Genomic DNA, 13,973 nt, shown 5'->3' with positions numbered 1-13,973 from the left:
TATAGCGTTAAACTCAGCTGTATCCCTGTGGAACGAACTGGACTTACTAAAAACTACACTACTCTACGATTAGGTACACTACCTATAAGTGTTGTAGCAAGGTTTAGGTATATCCATTCAATAAATAAATAACTTGTGTAAATTGTATCGTATTTAATAATATTTCGTTGTAACTATAATAGTATTTCATACTACCCCTCGCACACATCAAGTATTTCTGGCGCCGCTGCTGGGGACAAATCATCGACTTTCACCAAGACGTTCTCAACTATGCCCTTAGGATATCGAATTGTGTGATCGGCAAGTTGGATTGTCATTTTAGTTGGTGACAAGTCTCCTAACTCTAATCTCTTGTAGAGAGAGTAGGGGATTAGGTTGATACTTGCTCCTAAATCTGCTAGTGCATGAATGGTTCTAGATTGGTTGATTGAACACGGGAAAACGAATCGGCCCGTATCTTCTAGCTTTGGTGGTAGAGAGTTTCTGAGTAATACTGAGCAGTCTTCACATAGTGGAATTTTATTGGAATCTGGTATCCTCTCCTTTGTAGAGAGAAGCCTTCGAATGTATCTCTTCTGGTTGGGGACTTTGGACATAGTGTCCAGGAATCTTCCATCAAGTTTGAAGGAATCAAGCTTGGATGATTCCTCCTGTAGCCTTCCAGGATAGGGTACACGAACTGGAGTTGCAGGGGTCAACTTTTGAGTATATGTCGATTTGCTCTTGAGTCTAGCCGACCTTCTCCGTGGTTCTTCCTCTGAGATTACGGAATCCATTTGCTTTGCTTCCTCTATGTGGGGATTTTGGATAGTATTACTCGGTAACCTTCCCTGCGGTCGGGTTTCAAGGCGTTGTGATAAATGTCCGAGCTGCGTTTCCAGACTTTTGAGCAGATCCAATTGATTTCTCATTAGTATCTCCGTCTGATCTTGTCTGCTGCAGTTCTCTGATTTAGCTATTGTTGTCCTTGAATGAACTGAGTCAACTGATCATCAGCTCCGAGAGTGGGGTTAGTTGCTTTTGTAATCTGGGTGGTAGGGGAATTTTCCTCGACTGGTGGACCAGTGAGTGGAAGTGGTTGATCGTAGGTCAATTGAGATTGTTGGGCTGGATAAGGTGGGTAGCGATAACGAAAAGGCTGATTTCTTCGCTGGAATTGATTAACCCTAGGTTGTTGATTGAATCCGGGATTTGGTGGACGAGCTGGGTATTGAACGTAACAGACAGAACCGTCAGGGTTTTCGTACTCAACTTGATATTCTTCAGTGGGTTGCGGGCTGGTACAATTAACACAAGCCTGAGTTTGGTTGACCTGCTGCGGGTGCGTCTTCAATTCTCCGAGTTGTTTAGCGAGAGATTCCATCTTATCCGTGAGGGATTTGATAACCTCCGTTTGATTGTTAAGTTTCGAGAGTGGGGCGGATGATGAAGTTGTTTCACCACTGTTCCAGTCATGATGATGCATTGTCATGTTCTCGAGCAATTCCCATGCTTCGTCTGCGGTTTGGTTCATCAGATTCCCTTGAGCTGCTGTATCAATCGTCGTCCTATGATTTACCGTAAGACCATTGTAGAAGGTACAGATTTGGGCTGAGCGTTCTAGCTGGTGATTAGGGCATTTCTTTAGCAGAGTTTTGAATCGCTCTCATGCAGTGTAAAGAGATTCATCATAACTTTGTTTGAAGTTAATGATGTCATTCTTTAGTTTGATTTGTTTAGAAGGAGGGAAATATTTGGTTAGGAATTTAGTAGTCATCTCCGTCCATGACATGATGGAATTTTTTTTCAGTCCTTCGAACCAGGTTTGAGCATGATGAGTGAGAGAATAGGGAAACAAGTATAGCCGGACTATATCTTGTCCTACCCCTGGCTGCTTGCAGGAGTTCTAAAGAGATACGAATTTATCAAGGTGAGAATTAGGATCGTCATTCGGTAATCCATGAAACTGATAGCTATTCTGGATGAGCTGGATGATGTGATGTTTTAACTCGAACGAGTGTCCTTGAATCTCTGGAAATCTGATCGGTCCTCCTCGACCTTCAATCGAGGGTTTAGTATTTTCTGCTAAAGTAATGCGTAACGCCATTCAATTTCTGATTCGTGCTTCCTTGCATGCTTTAGAGATTATTGCGTCTGGATCAGGTACGAATAACAACAGCCCTGGTCTAGATCGGGTTTGGGTCATACACTGGTATGCCTTTTTGTTTTTAATTTTAAACAGATAAACTAAATTTCTAAAGTAATCTAAGGTAAGCTAAGCTAGTCTAAAGTAGTCTAATCTAAGGTAATCTAATTTTAAAGTAATCTAATTTTAACTAACTATCCTATGGTTGAATATGATTTTAGTTCTGGCTACTGATTCCCTGGTATTTCGATAACAGAGCTCCGCACGAACTATTCAACAAATCAAGTGGTCAGGCCGACTACGGAGAGGCAGGATCCTTTTGGTCCCAATATAATTAGAGACTGTTCGGAAAATCCAACAACCAAATCTGTGTATAATTGTCTTTCTTAGACACCACTAAATGCTTGTGAATAAGTTTGATAGAAATCAGTATTGTCTGATACCAGTTCCCGGGCAGCGGCGCCAAAAACTAGCTTCCCTCTTGATATGGCCGAAACGGACGGTTTTATTTGTGCGGTGTCGTTAGGTCGCAACACGTCAGAATCAACCACCAAGAGGGGGTACTGTTTTAAATTTATATTTAGCGGGGCCTAAATCGTACTACTCCTTAGTATGAGTAAGTGAAGTATGACCTAGAGTAGTATTTTTGAGATATCAGTAGAATCGAACCTATATTTAAGCATAAGATAGTTATGAAGGAGTAGTGTTTACTTAATTTTTTGGGGTTTTCTAATTTATAAAACAGATAAAGTAAATGCGATAAAATTCGTAATTCAGATAAGGTTAAAGTAAGTGCATACTATGATTTCATCAGTTATTCTGCCGAGATTATGAAATGTTGGCTCATGAATAGGCAGAGGCCTTGTATTCATTACACTGGTCCTAAACGCCCCTGTCATAAGACATGTCACTGGGTAATGCGATAGGCTTGAAGATTCTGAATAGACAGCAACGTCCCTTACCCCCGACGCCCGTGCAGTCTGACTACAGGCATACACGTTCAGACGGCTCATCCAATTGAGCGACTCGGTTGGGTGACGTATTAACATTCCACAAAGGTTTAAACTTTCGTACGCATAATAGAATACATGGTTTACCATATCCGAGAGACGTGATGTGTTTCAATGCTTTCGTTAATGATTGGTTTTAAAAGATAGTTAGGCCCTTAAAAAGAGTTCAACCATAAAGAACACCATGGCCAAGTCAAGCTGACTTCCATGAACACGTTCGGTTATCCTAACGGTCCAATCCTTTATGTGTCTAAACAAACAGTTCCTTAATTAACTAAGAATCCCTCAAGCGGGGTGCAATGTCTGAGACCGCGTTATGGTGCAGTGTACTAATCAACACTGACCGGGTTCCATGGCCTTACTTAGCAGAGGTACAGCTTACAACAACCGTTGTGCTTCAGCATGCACGTATGAAGTTTATATGCTTGGTGACTACACTAGCATGGTCTGGGACCGACAATGTACTAAGGGTCTAATCAGATGTTTCACTACAAAAGAGTCCTCAGTCGGAATCCAAAGCTCGATAGACTTACTACAACCGGTGTGCCTCAGTCGATCTTACGTTGTATCCGATAGACTTCTCTTACCAAGGGGTGACACAGATAGTGTACTCTGAATCGGGGTTCGCGACTTCCCAATAACAGAGCCAATAACTACGTTCTATTAGTTGGAAAAATGATTGATTTTAAAGCATAATCGGAAAGCATTTCAACGACATACACAAACCATAACATTATTTCGGCATTATAACTGCTTACATCATAGCATACACTAAAGATAACTACTCGCTAATCATGGCAACAATATCACAGAACATAATGATAGAAGACATTATATAAAGATAAAGGATAGAAGTACCAGTAGATTAAACGAGTTCTGAATACAAAAGTGACAATTTCAAGACTCCAGACCGCTCCTAATACAATCTTCGGCGTTCTTCTCCGGGTACTAGGTTTCCCGCACGGAGTCGAAGACCTTGAAAGTATGACTAATATTGTACAAGAGAGAGAAAGAAGTGAATTGAAGTGTGTATTGGAATGAATGACAAAGACCCTTTAAATAAGCCTAAATTTTCCCTGCAAACGGCTGACAGGCCGCTTGCAGGGGCCGTTTGCCAAGCCGGGCCGTTTGCAAGGGTCGTTTGCCCTGGCCATTTGGCAGGCCGTTTGCGAGCCAGGCAAGCCGTTTGGTAGGCCGTTTGGCTTGCCTGGTCAGCTGAATTCCCTGGATCGTAACTTGATTTCTCGTCTTTCACCGTTTTCGCTCTAGAATCTTCGTTTTAGCTCCGATTCTCTTGATTCTTTTTGCACCTTCTTCGTAATTACTTGTTCTTCAATTCTAACCGACGAAGTGGATATTTTGCTGACAAAGTTCGAATCTTTCTTATTTTTGGGCCTTAATACCGGGGTGAAAACGTGACTTTTTAGCTGATATCACACTTGGATCGATATGTGTGATGCATACGATCGGAGAAACAAGGAACTACGTGATCGAGAAGTACACGAAGGATTGTGACATGATTTAGTTGAGCATTTGTGGTCTCTTCGAGAAGCAGGTGATTTATGATTAGTATTTTATTGTATTTTAAGTATTATGTAATTGTAGTTTAATTAATGTAAGCATAATTTAATTTAGTTACATATATCCGGAATTATATTGTTTTATTAAACTAACTCAAAATATTTATAATTAAAAATTGAATAAAAAATGAATAAAATATTAAAATGAACAATGAGAATGGACACTGAACGACACCTCCTGTTTTTCTCTCCTCAGTCGCTTTCAATGTCTTTCAAAGACAATGAAAATGGACATCCAATGACACACCATGTGCTCTTAGAATACCATAGGTTCTATTCCTGACAGTATCCATTTTTATAAAAGAATTCTGAATTAAAATAAGAAACCTGATAATTACACATTTACTTTCTGAATTAAATCTTGTGTTAATCTAATGGTTGATAAGGCTTTGGGTTTAGCTGTACATGGAGCTTTGTTAAAATACGGGTTGGATCATGACCCGCATCTTCAAAGCAGATTAATCTACATGTATGCTGAAATGGGGTTTCTTGGTGGGATAAAAAAATTTGTTCTTGGATGTTAATTATCCTGATTTGGTGACACAAATAGCAATGGTAATAGCATGTGCAAGATTGGGGAATATTGGTTATGCACGCCACCTGTTAGATAAAATGCCTGAGAGGGATGTCGTTGGTTGAAATGACATGATATCGGGGTATGTTCAGTTCGGGGAACCGTTGAACGAATTAAAGTTGTTTTTCGAGATGGAAAGGAAAGGTTTGAAGGTTAATGAGGCTTCAATGGTTTCAATGTTGTCTGCTTGCACACATTTAAGTGATTTGAGTACAGGACAATGGGCCCATAGATATATTAAGTCTAATGGGTTAAAAGTAAATGACTTGAGACTAGGTAGTGCACTTGTTCATATGTATGCAAAGTGTGGGGATATCGGCATGGCTATGGCGGTATTGTATTTTGGAGGATGTACGAAAAGAATGTGTGTACATGGAGTGCTGCAATTGGAGGACTAGCAATGAATTAATCTTATTGACCCATTTTAATGTTGATGAATTTAGTGTTATATAACAATCGTTTTAGTTAGTTACAATTTACTTGAAACTATATGTTATTTAATTATGCTCAATAATTAAGTTGGAGAGTTTAGAATGCATGTACGTAAGAACTACTTTAATATTGTCGCGAATATAGTGGAGGTCAAGGGGTTGCGCCCCCTTTGGGGTCAAAATGTCTTAACTCGAGCTAGAATAAAATGGAAACGGACACACCAAGCTAAAATTTAAAAATGAAATCAATGATAGAATTCCTTGGATTCGCTTTCCATTATTCTAGCCCGTAGTTGATTTAAAAACCTTGCATTGATAATCGTAAATGAGGAAGAATACACGCACTAGCAAGAAGGTCTTCTTTCATACTCGAACTTCATTGCTCAAGAGCCCAATAGATTATAATCCCTTCATTTTTTATATTTTCATGTGAACCATAAAATGCATGTATCTAGTAGCCAGATTGCACACGTGTTTGATTGTTTACGCCAATGTTGTAGTTAGCCGAACTAAACAAATTCAAAGCCTTAGTAGGAAGTGGATTCAGAATGCTCCACTAGGATAGCATGTGTGCCACAATAAAACATCAAACCTATATAATGTGATCAAGTGATCGTAACATTATGGAGAGAAATCATAAAGAGGATATTAGGATAATTTAACTTTTAACACTATGAATAATTTAACAAGTTATTATTATCAAATGATCTCTGGCCTTACGATATTGAGAGTGGTTATTAATTTTGAGAATGTGAGCTTGAGTTTTATGGTAAATTATCTGTAATTGAGTGTCTTTTTGATATTAGGGAGAAATACACAAAAAAAGTTATTTTTTTATTTTTCACTTTAAGTTCTGTAAAATCACATTTAAATTTAAATTAAATTTAATATTACAGTAATATTTAAGTTTAATTTGCCAAACAACACTCTTTACTATTTTGAAAACTTAATACTCCGTAATATAGAATTACAACCCCTCACATAGTAAATTTATAGTGGTACCATCTCTCACCCAGCCAAAAACAACCAATGCAGCCAACGATTATATGAATTTGCTAGGTAGGAGCACTAGGAGTCGTTCGGTGTTAATCTCAGTGTTAAATTTAACACTGAGACCAAAACAGGGAATCTCGGTGTTAAATTCATTATTTAAATACTTATAATATTATTAAAATAGAAAAACAAAGAAAGAAAAGAAGAAAAAAAAAGAAACCACAGCCTTGCGGTGGTAACGGTGAAGCATAACGGCGGGATTTAACATCGAATTAATGCCGGGACGGAGTAGAAAAATGTCGTTAAATGATTTAACGGTGGGAAACACACTCGACTCCCACAGCTCTAAACATGCAAGTTTTGAGAAAGTTCTTGAAAAACCCAACTATTTCAATTGTAGAAACATGCAAAAGCCTAACGGAAATCAATCAAATTCATTCTCAACTATTAGTCAATGGTTTCATCAATGAACCAGAACTTGTATCAAAATTTGCTGCATCAATTGCCATAAAACACCCACACAATATACATTATTCAGTTCAACTATTGAACCGATGCGAAAACCCCACTATCTTTGCTTTAAATTCTTTAATTAGGGTTTACTCCAAAACCTCAACTCCTGAAAAAAGTTTCCATTTTTATAACAGAATTCTTAATTTAAATAAGAAACCTGATAATTACACCTTTACATTCTTGATTAAATCTTGTGTTAGTCTAATTGTTGATAAGGCTTTGGGATTGGGTGTACATGGAGCTGTGTTAAAATACGGGTTGGATCATGACCCACATCTGCAAAGCGGATTAATCTACATGTATGCTGAAATGGGGTTTCTCGGTGAGATAAAAGATCTGTTCTTGGATGTCAATAAGCCTGATTTGGTAACACAAACAGCAATGGTGGCTGCCTGTGCAAAATTGGGGGATATTGGTTATGCACGCCACCTGTTTGATAAAATGCCTGAGAGGGATGTCGTTGCCTGGAATGCGATGATATCAGGGTATGTTCAGTTCGGGGAGCCAATAAATGCATTAAAGTTGTTTTTTGAGATGGAGAGGAAGGGTTTGAAGGTTAATGAGGCTTCAATGGTTTCAGTGTTGTCTGCTTGCACGTATTTAAGTGATTTGAGAACAGGACGATGGGCACATAGATATATTAGGTCTAATGGGCTAAAAGTAAAAGACTTGAGACTAGGTAGTGCACTTGTTCATATGTATGCAAAGTGTGGGGATATCGACCTGGCTATGGCAGTGTTTTGGAGGATGAACGAAAAGAATGTGTATACATGGAGTGGTGCAATTGGAGGACTAGCAATGAACGGTTATGGTGAAAAGTGTCTCGAGCTTTATGGACTTATGTTACAAGGAAAAATCCAGCCAAACGGTGTTACATTTACATCGGTCTTAAAGGGTTGCATTGTATCAGGCTTAGTTGAAGAAGGTTGTAAGCATTTTCAATCAATGATAAAAGAGTATGGGATCGAGCCACAACTTGAGCATTATGGATGTATGGTTGATTTATATGGTTTATCTGGACGTTTAGATGAAGCATTAAAGTTCATTTATAGCATGCCAATTGCACCCCATGCGGGGGTTTGGGGTGCTTTGCTCAACGCTAGCAAAATTCATAACAATGTGGAATTGGCTGAACTTGCATCAAGAAAATTGGTTGAACTAGAAGCCAAGAATGATGGTGCATACGTGCAGTTATCGAATGTTTATGCTGGTTTTAACAAATGGGATAGTGTTGATGATGTGAGGCTTAAAATGAAATCACAAAGCGTCGCAAAGGTCCCTGGTATTAGCATAATCAACTAGAAATAGAAAATTGTAGAATAGAATTTAAAGCTTACAAGAATACTAGTAATACAATGGTTGGCTTTTCATTAATTAAGCAAATACTTGTGTTGAAATTCAGATTACAAAGTACTATATGTTTGTCTGCTATCTACAAATGCAAGAAAAAAATGTCTCAATATAAAGAAGACAATTGAAATTGATGGCTCTTATAATTTTAGATCGCAAGAATAGTAGCTATCGGGATTTTCAATTCTAATAGGAGCAATTTATATCAACAAACAGGTAAATCTGTTGGCGGTTTTTCCAATTTCTGCAACGGGCCAACTCCATCTTCTACAAGAAACACTGTCGCCAAACCCCAGCCGATGTGAACATCTAAGTGGCAATGCATAATCCATGTACCTGAGAAGATAAAGGAGAAACTAAGCAACATGCATACTTATCGAATTAGAGGTGGCAATTTTGACCCTTTTACTTTTTGAATGAGTTTTTTTTATTGTATTATTATCTCTTGCATTTCAATTGTGTAGAATGGTGTATCTTGCATAACACCTCATAATGACTGCCCATCCTTTTTTTGATTAGTAATTAAAAAGTTCAAAGCTTTTTAGTCTAAAAAGTGATTTGGGTCAACGATTACAACAAGAACCAATACTCATATGTTTTTGACCCGTTACCCAACCCGTTTAATGCACGCTAAAAAAAGTACCACTTTGTTTACCTGGGTTATCTGCAACAAACCTAATGACTGCCCATCCTTTAACTGGTAAACTAACTGTATTTCTAAGAGGCGGATCCTCAAGGTTGAATTTAGCAGTGTCGGTTTTAGGGTTAAAGTTTCCAAATCCTTCTGCAACTACATAAAAATCATATCCATGAAGATGGATCGGGTGGTTTTCAGCTGTGAAGATTTGTGTTCCTTGCAACACTATCTGCACTCTCGACCCGTATTCCAACTTGTAGACCTTGGTTCCCTGAATCGGCTGCCACAAAGATTGGCTTACATTACCAGTGTAATCAAACGTCACCGGAGGTTTTGCCGGAAAATCGGTAGTGAAAACTCCCGGTATGCCTTGTTGATGTGCTTGAAGTATGGAAAAATTCGACGGGAGTACAAACGATACGTTGTTCATACTAGCGGTAAACCGGGTCCCATTTGGGCCCTGACAGTTTCGGGCCCGTGTGTTTGGTGGGCATTGGTTGATACCAAGTCCTGCAGTTATGACCAAATTGTGATCAATTTCAGTTGGAACAAGGGCTTTTTCGAGGTTTCGGAAGCTAGTGGTGAAAGCCGTGGCGGTTGCGGTGTCGTTGTACGCCGGTAATGGCGGCATAATTGGGTTTGACGTGGCGGTTTTGTACTCCAAAATGGCGGTGGTGGTGGTATTGTCAAACGGAGCACCTTGTGCGCTGGCGTAAGCCCGTGCAGCAATGTAGTATCTTCCTATAGGCTGGTCAGCTTTTATGAGTACATCTGTGGTTTGACCCGGTCCAAGCATGAGGACCTTTGTTGTGAACGGTTTCACGTATGAAGCATCGGCTCCTACTACAGTTAGTTTGTGGTTGGCAACGGTGACGAAAAGCTGTTGATTTAAGGCTGAATTGATCACCCGAAGCATGTTTATCTCTCCTGAGTCAACTGGTATTTTCACAGTATCTACATTCAAGAAAAAAGATCAGTTCTTTAACATGATGATTAAAAAAAAAAAGTAGCCCATTTTAGCGGGTCAACCCATTACCCAAATTTATGTGTAACCCATTTTACCACATTCAAGAAAAATATCAGTTCTTTAACATGATGATTAAAGTAGCCCATTTTACCGGGTTAACCCATTACCCAAATTTATGTGTAACCCATTTTACCACATTCAAGAAAATGATCAGTTCTTTAACATGAAAATTAAAGTGGCCTATTTTACTGGGCCAACCCATTACCTAGATTTGTGTGTAACCCATTTTACCACATTCAAGAAAAAGATCAGTTCTTTAACATGATGATTAAAGTAGCCCATTTTACCGGGTCAACCCATTACCCAACTTTGTGTGTAACCCATTTTACCACATTCAAGAAAAAGATCAGTTCTTTAACATAATGATTTGAAGTAGCCCATTTTTCCAGGTCAACCCATTACCCAAATTTATGTTTTACCCATTTTACCACATTAAGAAAAAGATTAGTTCTTTAACATAATGATTTAAGTAGCCCATTTTTCCGGGTCAACCCATTACCCCAATTTATGTGTAATAACCCATATTACCACATTCAAGAAAAAGATCAGTTCTTTAACATCATGATTAAAGTAGGCCATTTTACCGGGTCAACCCTTTACCCAAATTTGTGTGTAACCCATTTTACCACATTCAAGAAAAAGATCAGTTCTTAAACATAATGATGAAGTAGCCAATTTTTCCGGGTCAACCCATTACCCCAATTTATGTTTTACCCATTTTACCACTGCCTATAGATGCTGATATGATTAACAGAAGCAAACCTTGGCTGGAGCATTTATAGAGATCACCCGGTTGACCGTTGATGGTATACGCATCAGAAACATTAGGAGATGCTCCTGTTCTCATAGCTTCTCTGATCACGTCAATCGGGTTTGCGTCCCACCATTCACCTGCACATCATCATCATCATCATATTATGTCAGGTATAAAAAGTTTGAGTTTCAAGAAAATGTAGTAAATAATTAGATTGTGTACCAAGTGCGATGACAGATTCACGTTTGGGCTTAGGGAATGGGTAAGAATCTCCTAGTTTTGGGTGAATAATTATAGCACCGTAAACAGTAGCTCGAACCCATGAGCTATGTGCGTGCCACCACAATGTTCCTTCTTGACCCGAAATTGTAAACCTGTAAGTGTAACTCCCTCCTGGTCTAATCGGACATTGCGTGATAAACTCGGGCCCATCTGCCCATGCTGTCAACATTTGTCTAACACCATGCCTGAATAAAAATTTTCAAACTTTAATAAAAATTACTGATGAAAAAATGGCATCTAGCCATTTTTATATACTAGCTTTCATATTGTTGTATACCAGTGAATGGTGACATTATATCTAGCTTTGTTGACGACATGTACGACTAAAGTGTCGCCGTTGTTCACTTCCAAAGTTGGACCGGGGAACTGCCCGTTAACCGTGATGGAATTATGTGTTTCGCATAGCCTCTTGATTTGTGTTTGTTGAACCTAAAAGTGCACAAATGATATAGAGTTAGTATTATCAAGAATTCGGTCACAAGATAAACTTTTTAAAAGTGTTAATATGTTTATATATTCGAGAAAGAACTCATACGACGAACTCATGATACTGAGTTTCTGCATTTGCCAAAGAGGTTAAGCTCGAGAAGAGTAGCAACGAGATAAGTAAGAAGAATGTGCGTAAAGTTTGGCTAAAAACGCTCTCCATTGTCAACGCTTAATGTGTTTTATTTTATTTATTTTTTTTGGTAGAAGAGTGACTTGTGGAATAATGAGAAACAAGAGGTGCTTATATAGCCAAGATATTAGTGAGTTATTTAAGGTTGGCAAAGTAGGTTTTGGTTCATGGGCCATGGTTTAAGTGACTGAGCAACTTAGTTCAACACAAGTTGGTGCAACCGCTAACCTACATTGCACAATGTGATCAATTTTAATGTATGCTTTCTGTATAATTCTAGAATTCGATATCAACAAATTAGCATCATAATTTTGTTTAGCAGAAATATCAGTAGATGTAATTATTCAAGAGTGTTAAGTAACATCTTGTGATGTTTATTATCACAAACATTTGAACCAAACATCATATATTGTTAAGTTGTTTTTACCTAAAAATATAGAGGTAGTTGTGTACTGTTTTTGGGGACTTGTTTTTGAAGTGTAATGATCAAAGCTTAACTAATGAATGGGTGTCAAAGTCAAATATTATTATATGTTATTCACATGCTAGGAATATTGTGGTTACCTTTACCTCAACTAACTTAAAATATTACTACTACTTACTACCCTAATAATTTCTATAAACATCGTAATCATTTGTCCTTTGGAACACACTTTAATGCATTTTTTTTTTCTTTCTAAAATACTCGTATAAGCTCAACACCAACATTTATGATTAGTATTTTACTGTTAAATAATAAATATGCTACGGAGTATGAATATTTTAATAAAATAAAATATTAAACACCTAATATGTATGTTCGAAATATGTTGCTTTTTAACTTTCTGAACTCTCTCCTTGGGGTGAATTACACCAACAAAATCTTTTCTTTTTTTAATAACTAAATGGCTAAATGATTCGTACTTCTAACAATATGTAAACTTACATGCTTACTTCGGTAATGGAAGTGTGTATATATAATGTATAGTATATAATGAAGCTTAAGAGTTTAAAGTATTTTTTGTATTTTTTTTTTATTTTTTTTTTCTCTAGACATATTGACCATCATAACATGATATCATACTCCGTAGTAACTAGCTGCTACATACATCGTCAGTGTCCTATTATTTTATCGGTATCATATTAGCATCACTTACTCACAATTACCACATCCGAAAATACTCTAGGTTATTTACTTATATTTCAGCACAAACCCATTGAGACCTTGTATATAAGTGATTTCCAATAGTTTTGTGTCATAATTCAAAAATACAAAAGTGGTTTTTATTGATAAAACATGAGAATGGAAGAACCTATCTTTATATTTGCTTTTGATTTGAACGTATATACCCAAATATCTATACCAATTCCATATCTACAATAATTGATTAATTAGAGCACTTGGAGTGGATGACCTCGCAACAACGTTCATTTATTGTAACGCCATTGGCTGGCGTTCTACCACTCCCATATAGTATTTTGGTCATCGTTTTCATCAACATTCTGGCTCTGTGTCTCATCGGAGACGTTCAACTGGAATGAAGGAACCTGAGTGTAGTCGTACATGAAGAAGAGAAAGGAACAACTAATTTGGTTTACTTCTTTTATTAATTTGATCAAGCTCGTTAAAAAAAAAAATAAGGTGTGCAAACTATATATATTAGCTCTTATTTTTTTATCAATTTATATTTAAATTATGTTTTAATTAATATCTTTGGTAAATCTATTATAGATGAATGAGTTTGTATTTGTTTTATAGATTAGTGTATTTGTTTGTTTGTTTGTTGTGTTTTATCAGATAATTGTTTTGTAGAAAATTAAAAATATTTCTTAAACAATGTCTCGACTCCTACACTTGTTTGTGTCACTTAGACTGAAATTAACGCGTGTTAAACTGCCTTGGTCATCCCTTGTGGCCATTTTTGATGCCCCTGACGTCATTAACGTGGCGTCTGGGCTGACGTGCCAGGAGCGTCAGTCACCATATCGACGAAAAAAAAAGTGTCAGATACCACATATCACATGCTAGATTGGTCCATGTTGTGACGATCGCTCCAAATCCATATGGACAATACGTCATTCATTGATTTCATTGCGAG

General features: G+C 37.6%; 3 protein-coding genes across 3 annotated transcripts; 2 read left to right on the top strand and 1 right to left on the bottom strand.

Moving 5' to 3' along the window:
- Positions 1 to 5,089: 5,089 nt before the first annotated feature.
- Positions 5,090 to 5,687, top strand: LOC139890004 (putative pentatricopeptide repeat-containing protein At5g40405). Its single transcript, XM_071872912.1, has 2 exons — positions 5,090 to 5,224; positions 5,382 to 5,687. The coding sequence occupies exons 1-2, from the start codon at positions 5,090 to 5,092 to the stop codon at positions 5,685 to 5,687; spliced, it is 441 nt and encodes a 146-aa protein (XP_071729013.1).
- Positions 5,688 to 7,064: 1,377 nt separating this feature from the next.
- On the top strand, positions 7,065 to 9,072 carry LOC139893477 (putative pentatricopeptide repeat-containing protein At5g40405). The gene has a single exon (XM_071876640.1). It carries the CDS (start codon positions 7,065 to 7,067, stop codon positions 8,526 to 8,528), a length of 1,464 nt encoding a protein of 487 aa, XP_071732741.1. The 3' UTR covers positions 8,529 to 9,072.
- On the bottom strand, positions 8,591 to 11,957 carry LOC139893476 (laccase-5-like). The gene is made up of 6 exons (XM_071876639.1): positions 11,812 to 11,957; positions 11,554 to 11,705; positions 11,217 to 11,461; positions 11,003 to 11,131; positions 9,232 to 10,167; positions 8,591 to 8,912 (listed from the first exon to the last, which is right to left on the bottom strand). The coding sequence occupies exons 1-6, from the start codon at positions 11,923 to 11,925 to the stop codon at positions 8,782 to 8,784; spliced, it is 1,707 nt and encodes a 568-aa protein (XP_071732740.1). The 5' UTR covers positions 11,926 to 11,957; the 3' UTR covers positions 8,591 to 8,781.
- Positions 11,958 to 13,973: the final 2,016 nt, after the last annotated feature.

The sequence above is a fragment of the Rutidosis leptorrhynchoides genome, chromosome 2 (genome assembly GCF_046630445.1).
Source record: "Rutidosis leptorrhynchoides isolate AG116_Rl617_1_P2 chromosome 2, CSIRO_AGI_Rlap_v1, whole genome shotgun sequence".
NCBI lineage: Eukaryota > Viridiplantae > Streptophyta > Magnoliopsida > Asterales > Asteraceae > Rutidosis > Rutidosis leptorrhynchoides.
The sequence above is the reverse complement of the archived record's forward strand: the minus strand, read 5'-3'. Positions and strand labels throughout refer to the sequence as shown.

Excerpts from the sequence above, each read along its gene's own strand:
- LOC139890004 (XM_071872912.1), top strand. The coding sequence starts at position 5,090 with ATGGTTGATAAGGCTTTGGGTTTAGCTGTACATGGAGCTTTGTTAAAA. Across the intron at positions 5,225-5,381 it reads TTGGTGGGATAAAAAAATTT|TTCGGGGAACCGTTGAACGA; the intron begins GTTCTTGGATGT and ends GGGTATGTTCAG.
- LOC139893477 (XM_071876640.1), top strand. The coding sequence starts at position 7,065 with ATGCAAGTTTTGAGAAAGTTCTTGAAAAACCCAACTATTTCAATTGTA.
- LOC139893476 (XM_071876639.1), bottom strand. The coding sequence starts at position 11,925 with ATGGAGAGCGTTTTTAGCCAAACTTTACGCACATTCTTCTTACTTATC. Across the intron at positions 11,462-11,553 it reads TATAATGTCACCATTCACTG|GCATGGTGTTAGACAAATGT; the intron begins GTATACAACAAT and ends ATTTTTATTCAG. Across the intron at positions 8,913-9,231 it reads GTTTGTTGCAGATAACCCAG|GTACATGGATTATGCATTGC; the intron begins GTAAACAAAGTG and ends TTATCTTCTCAG.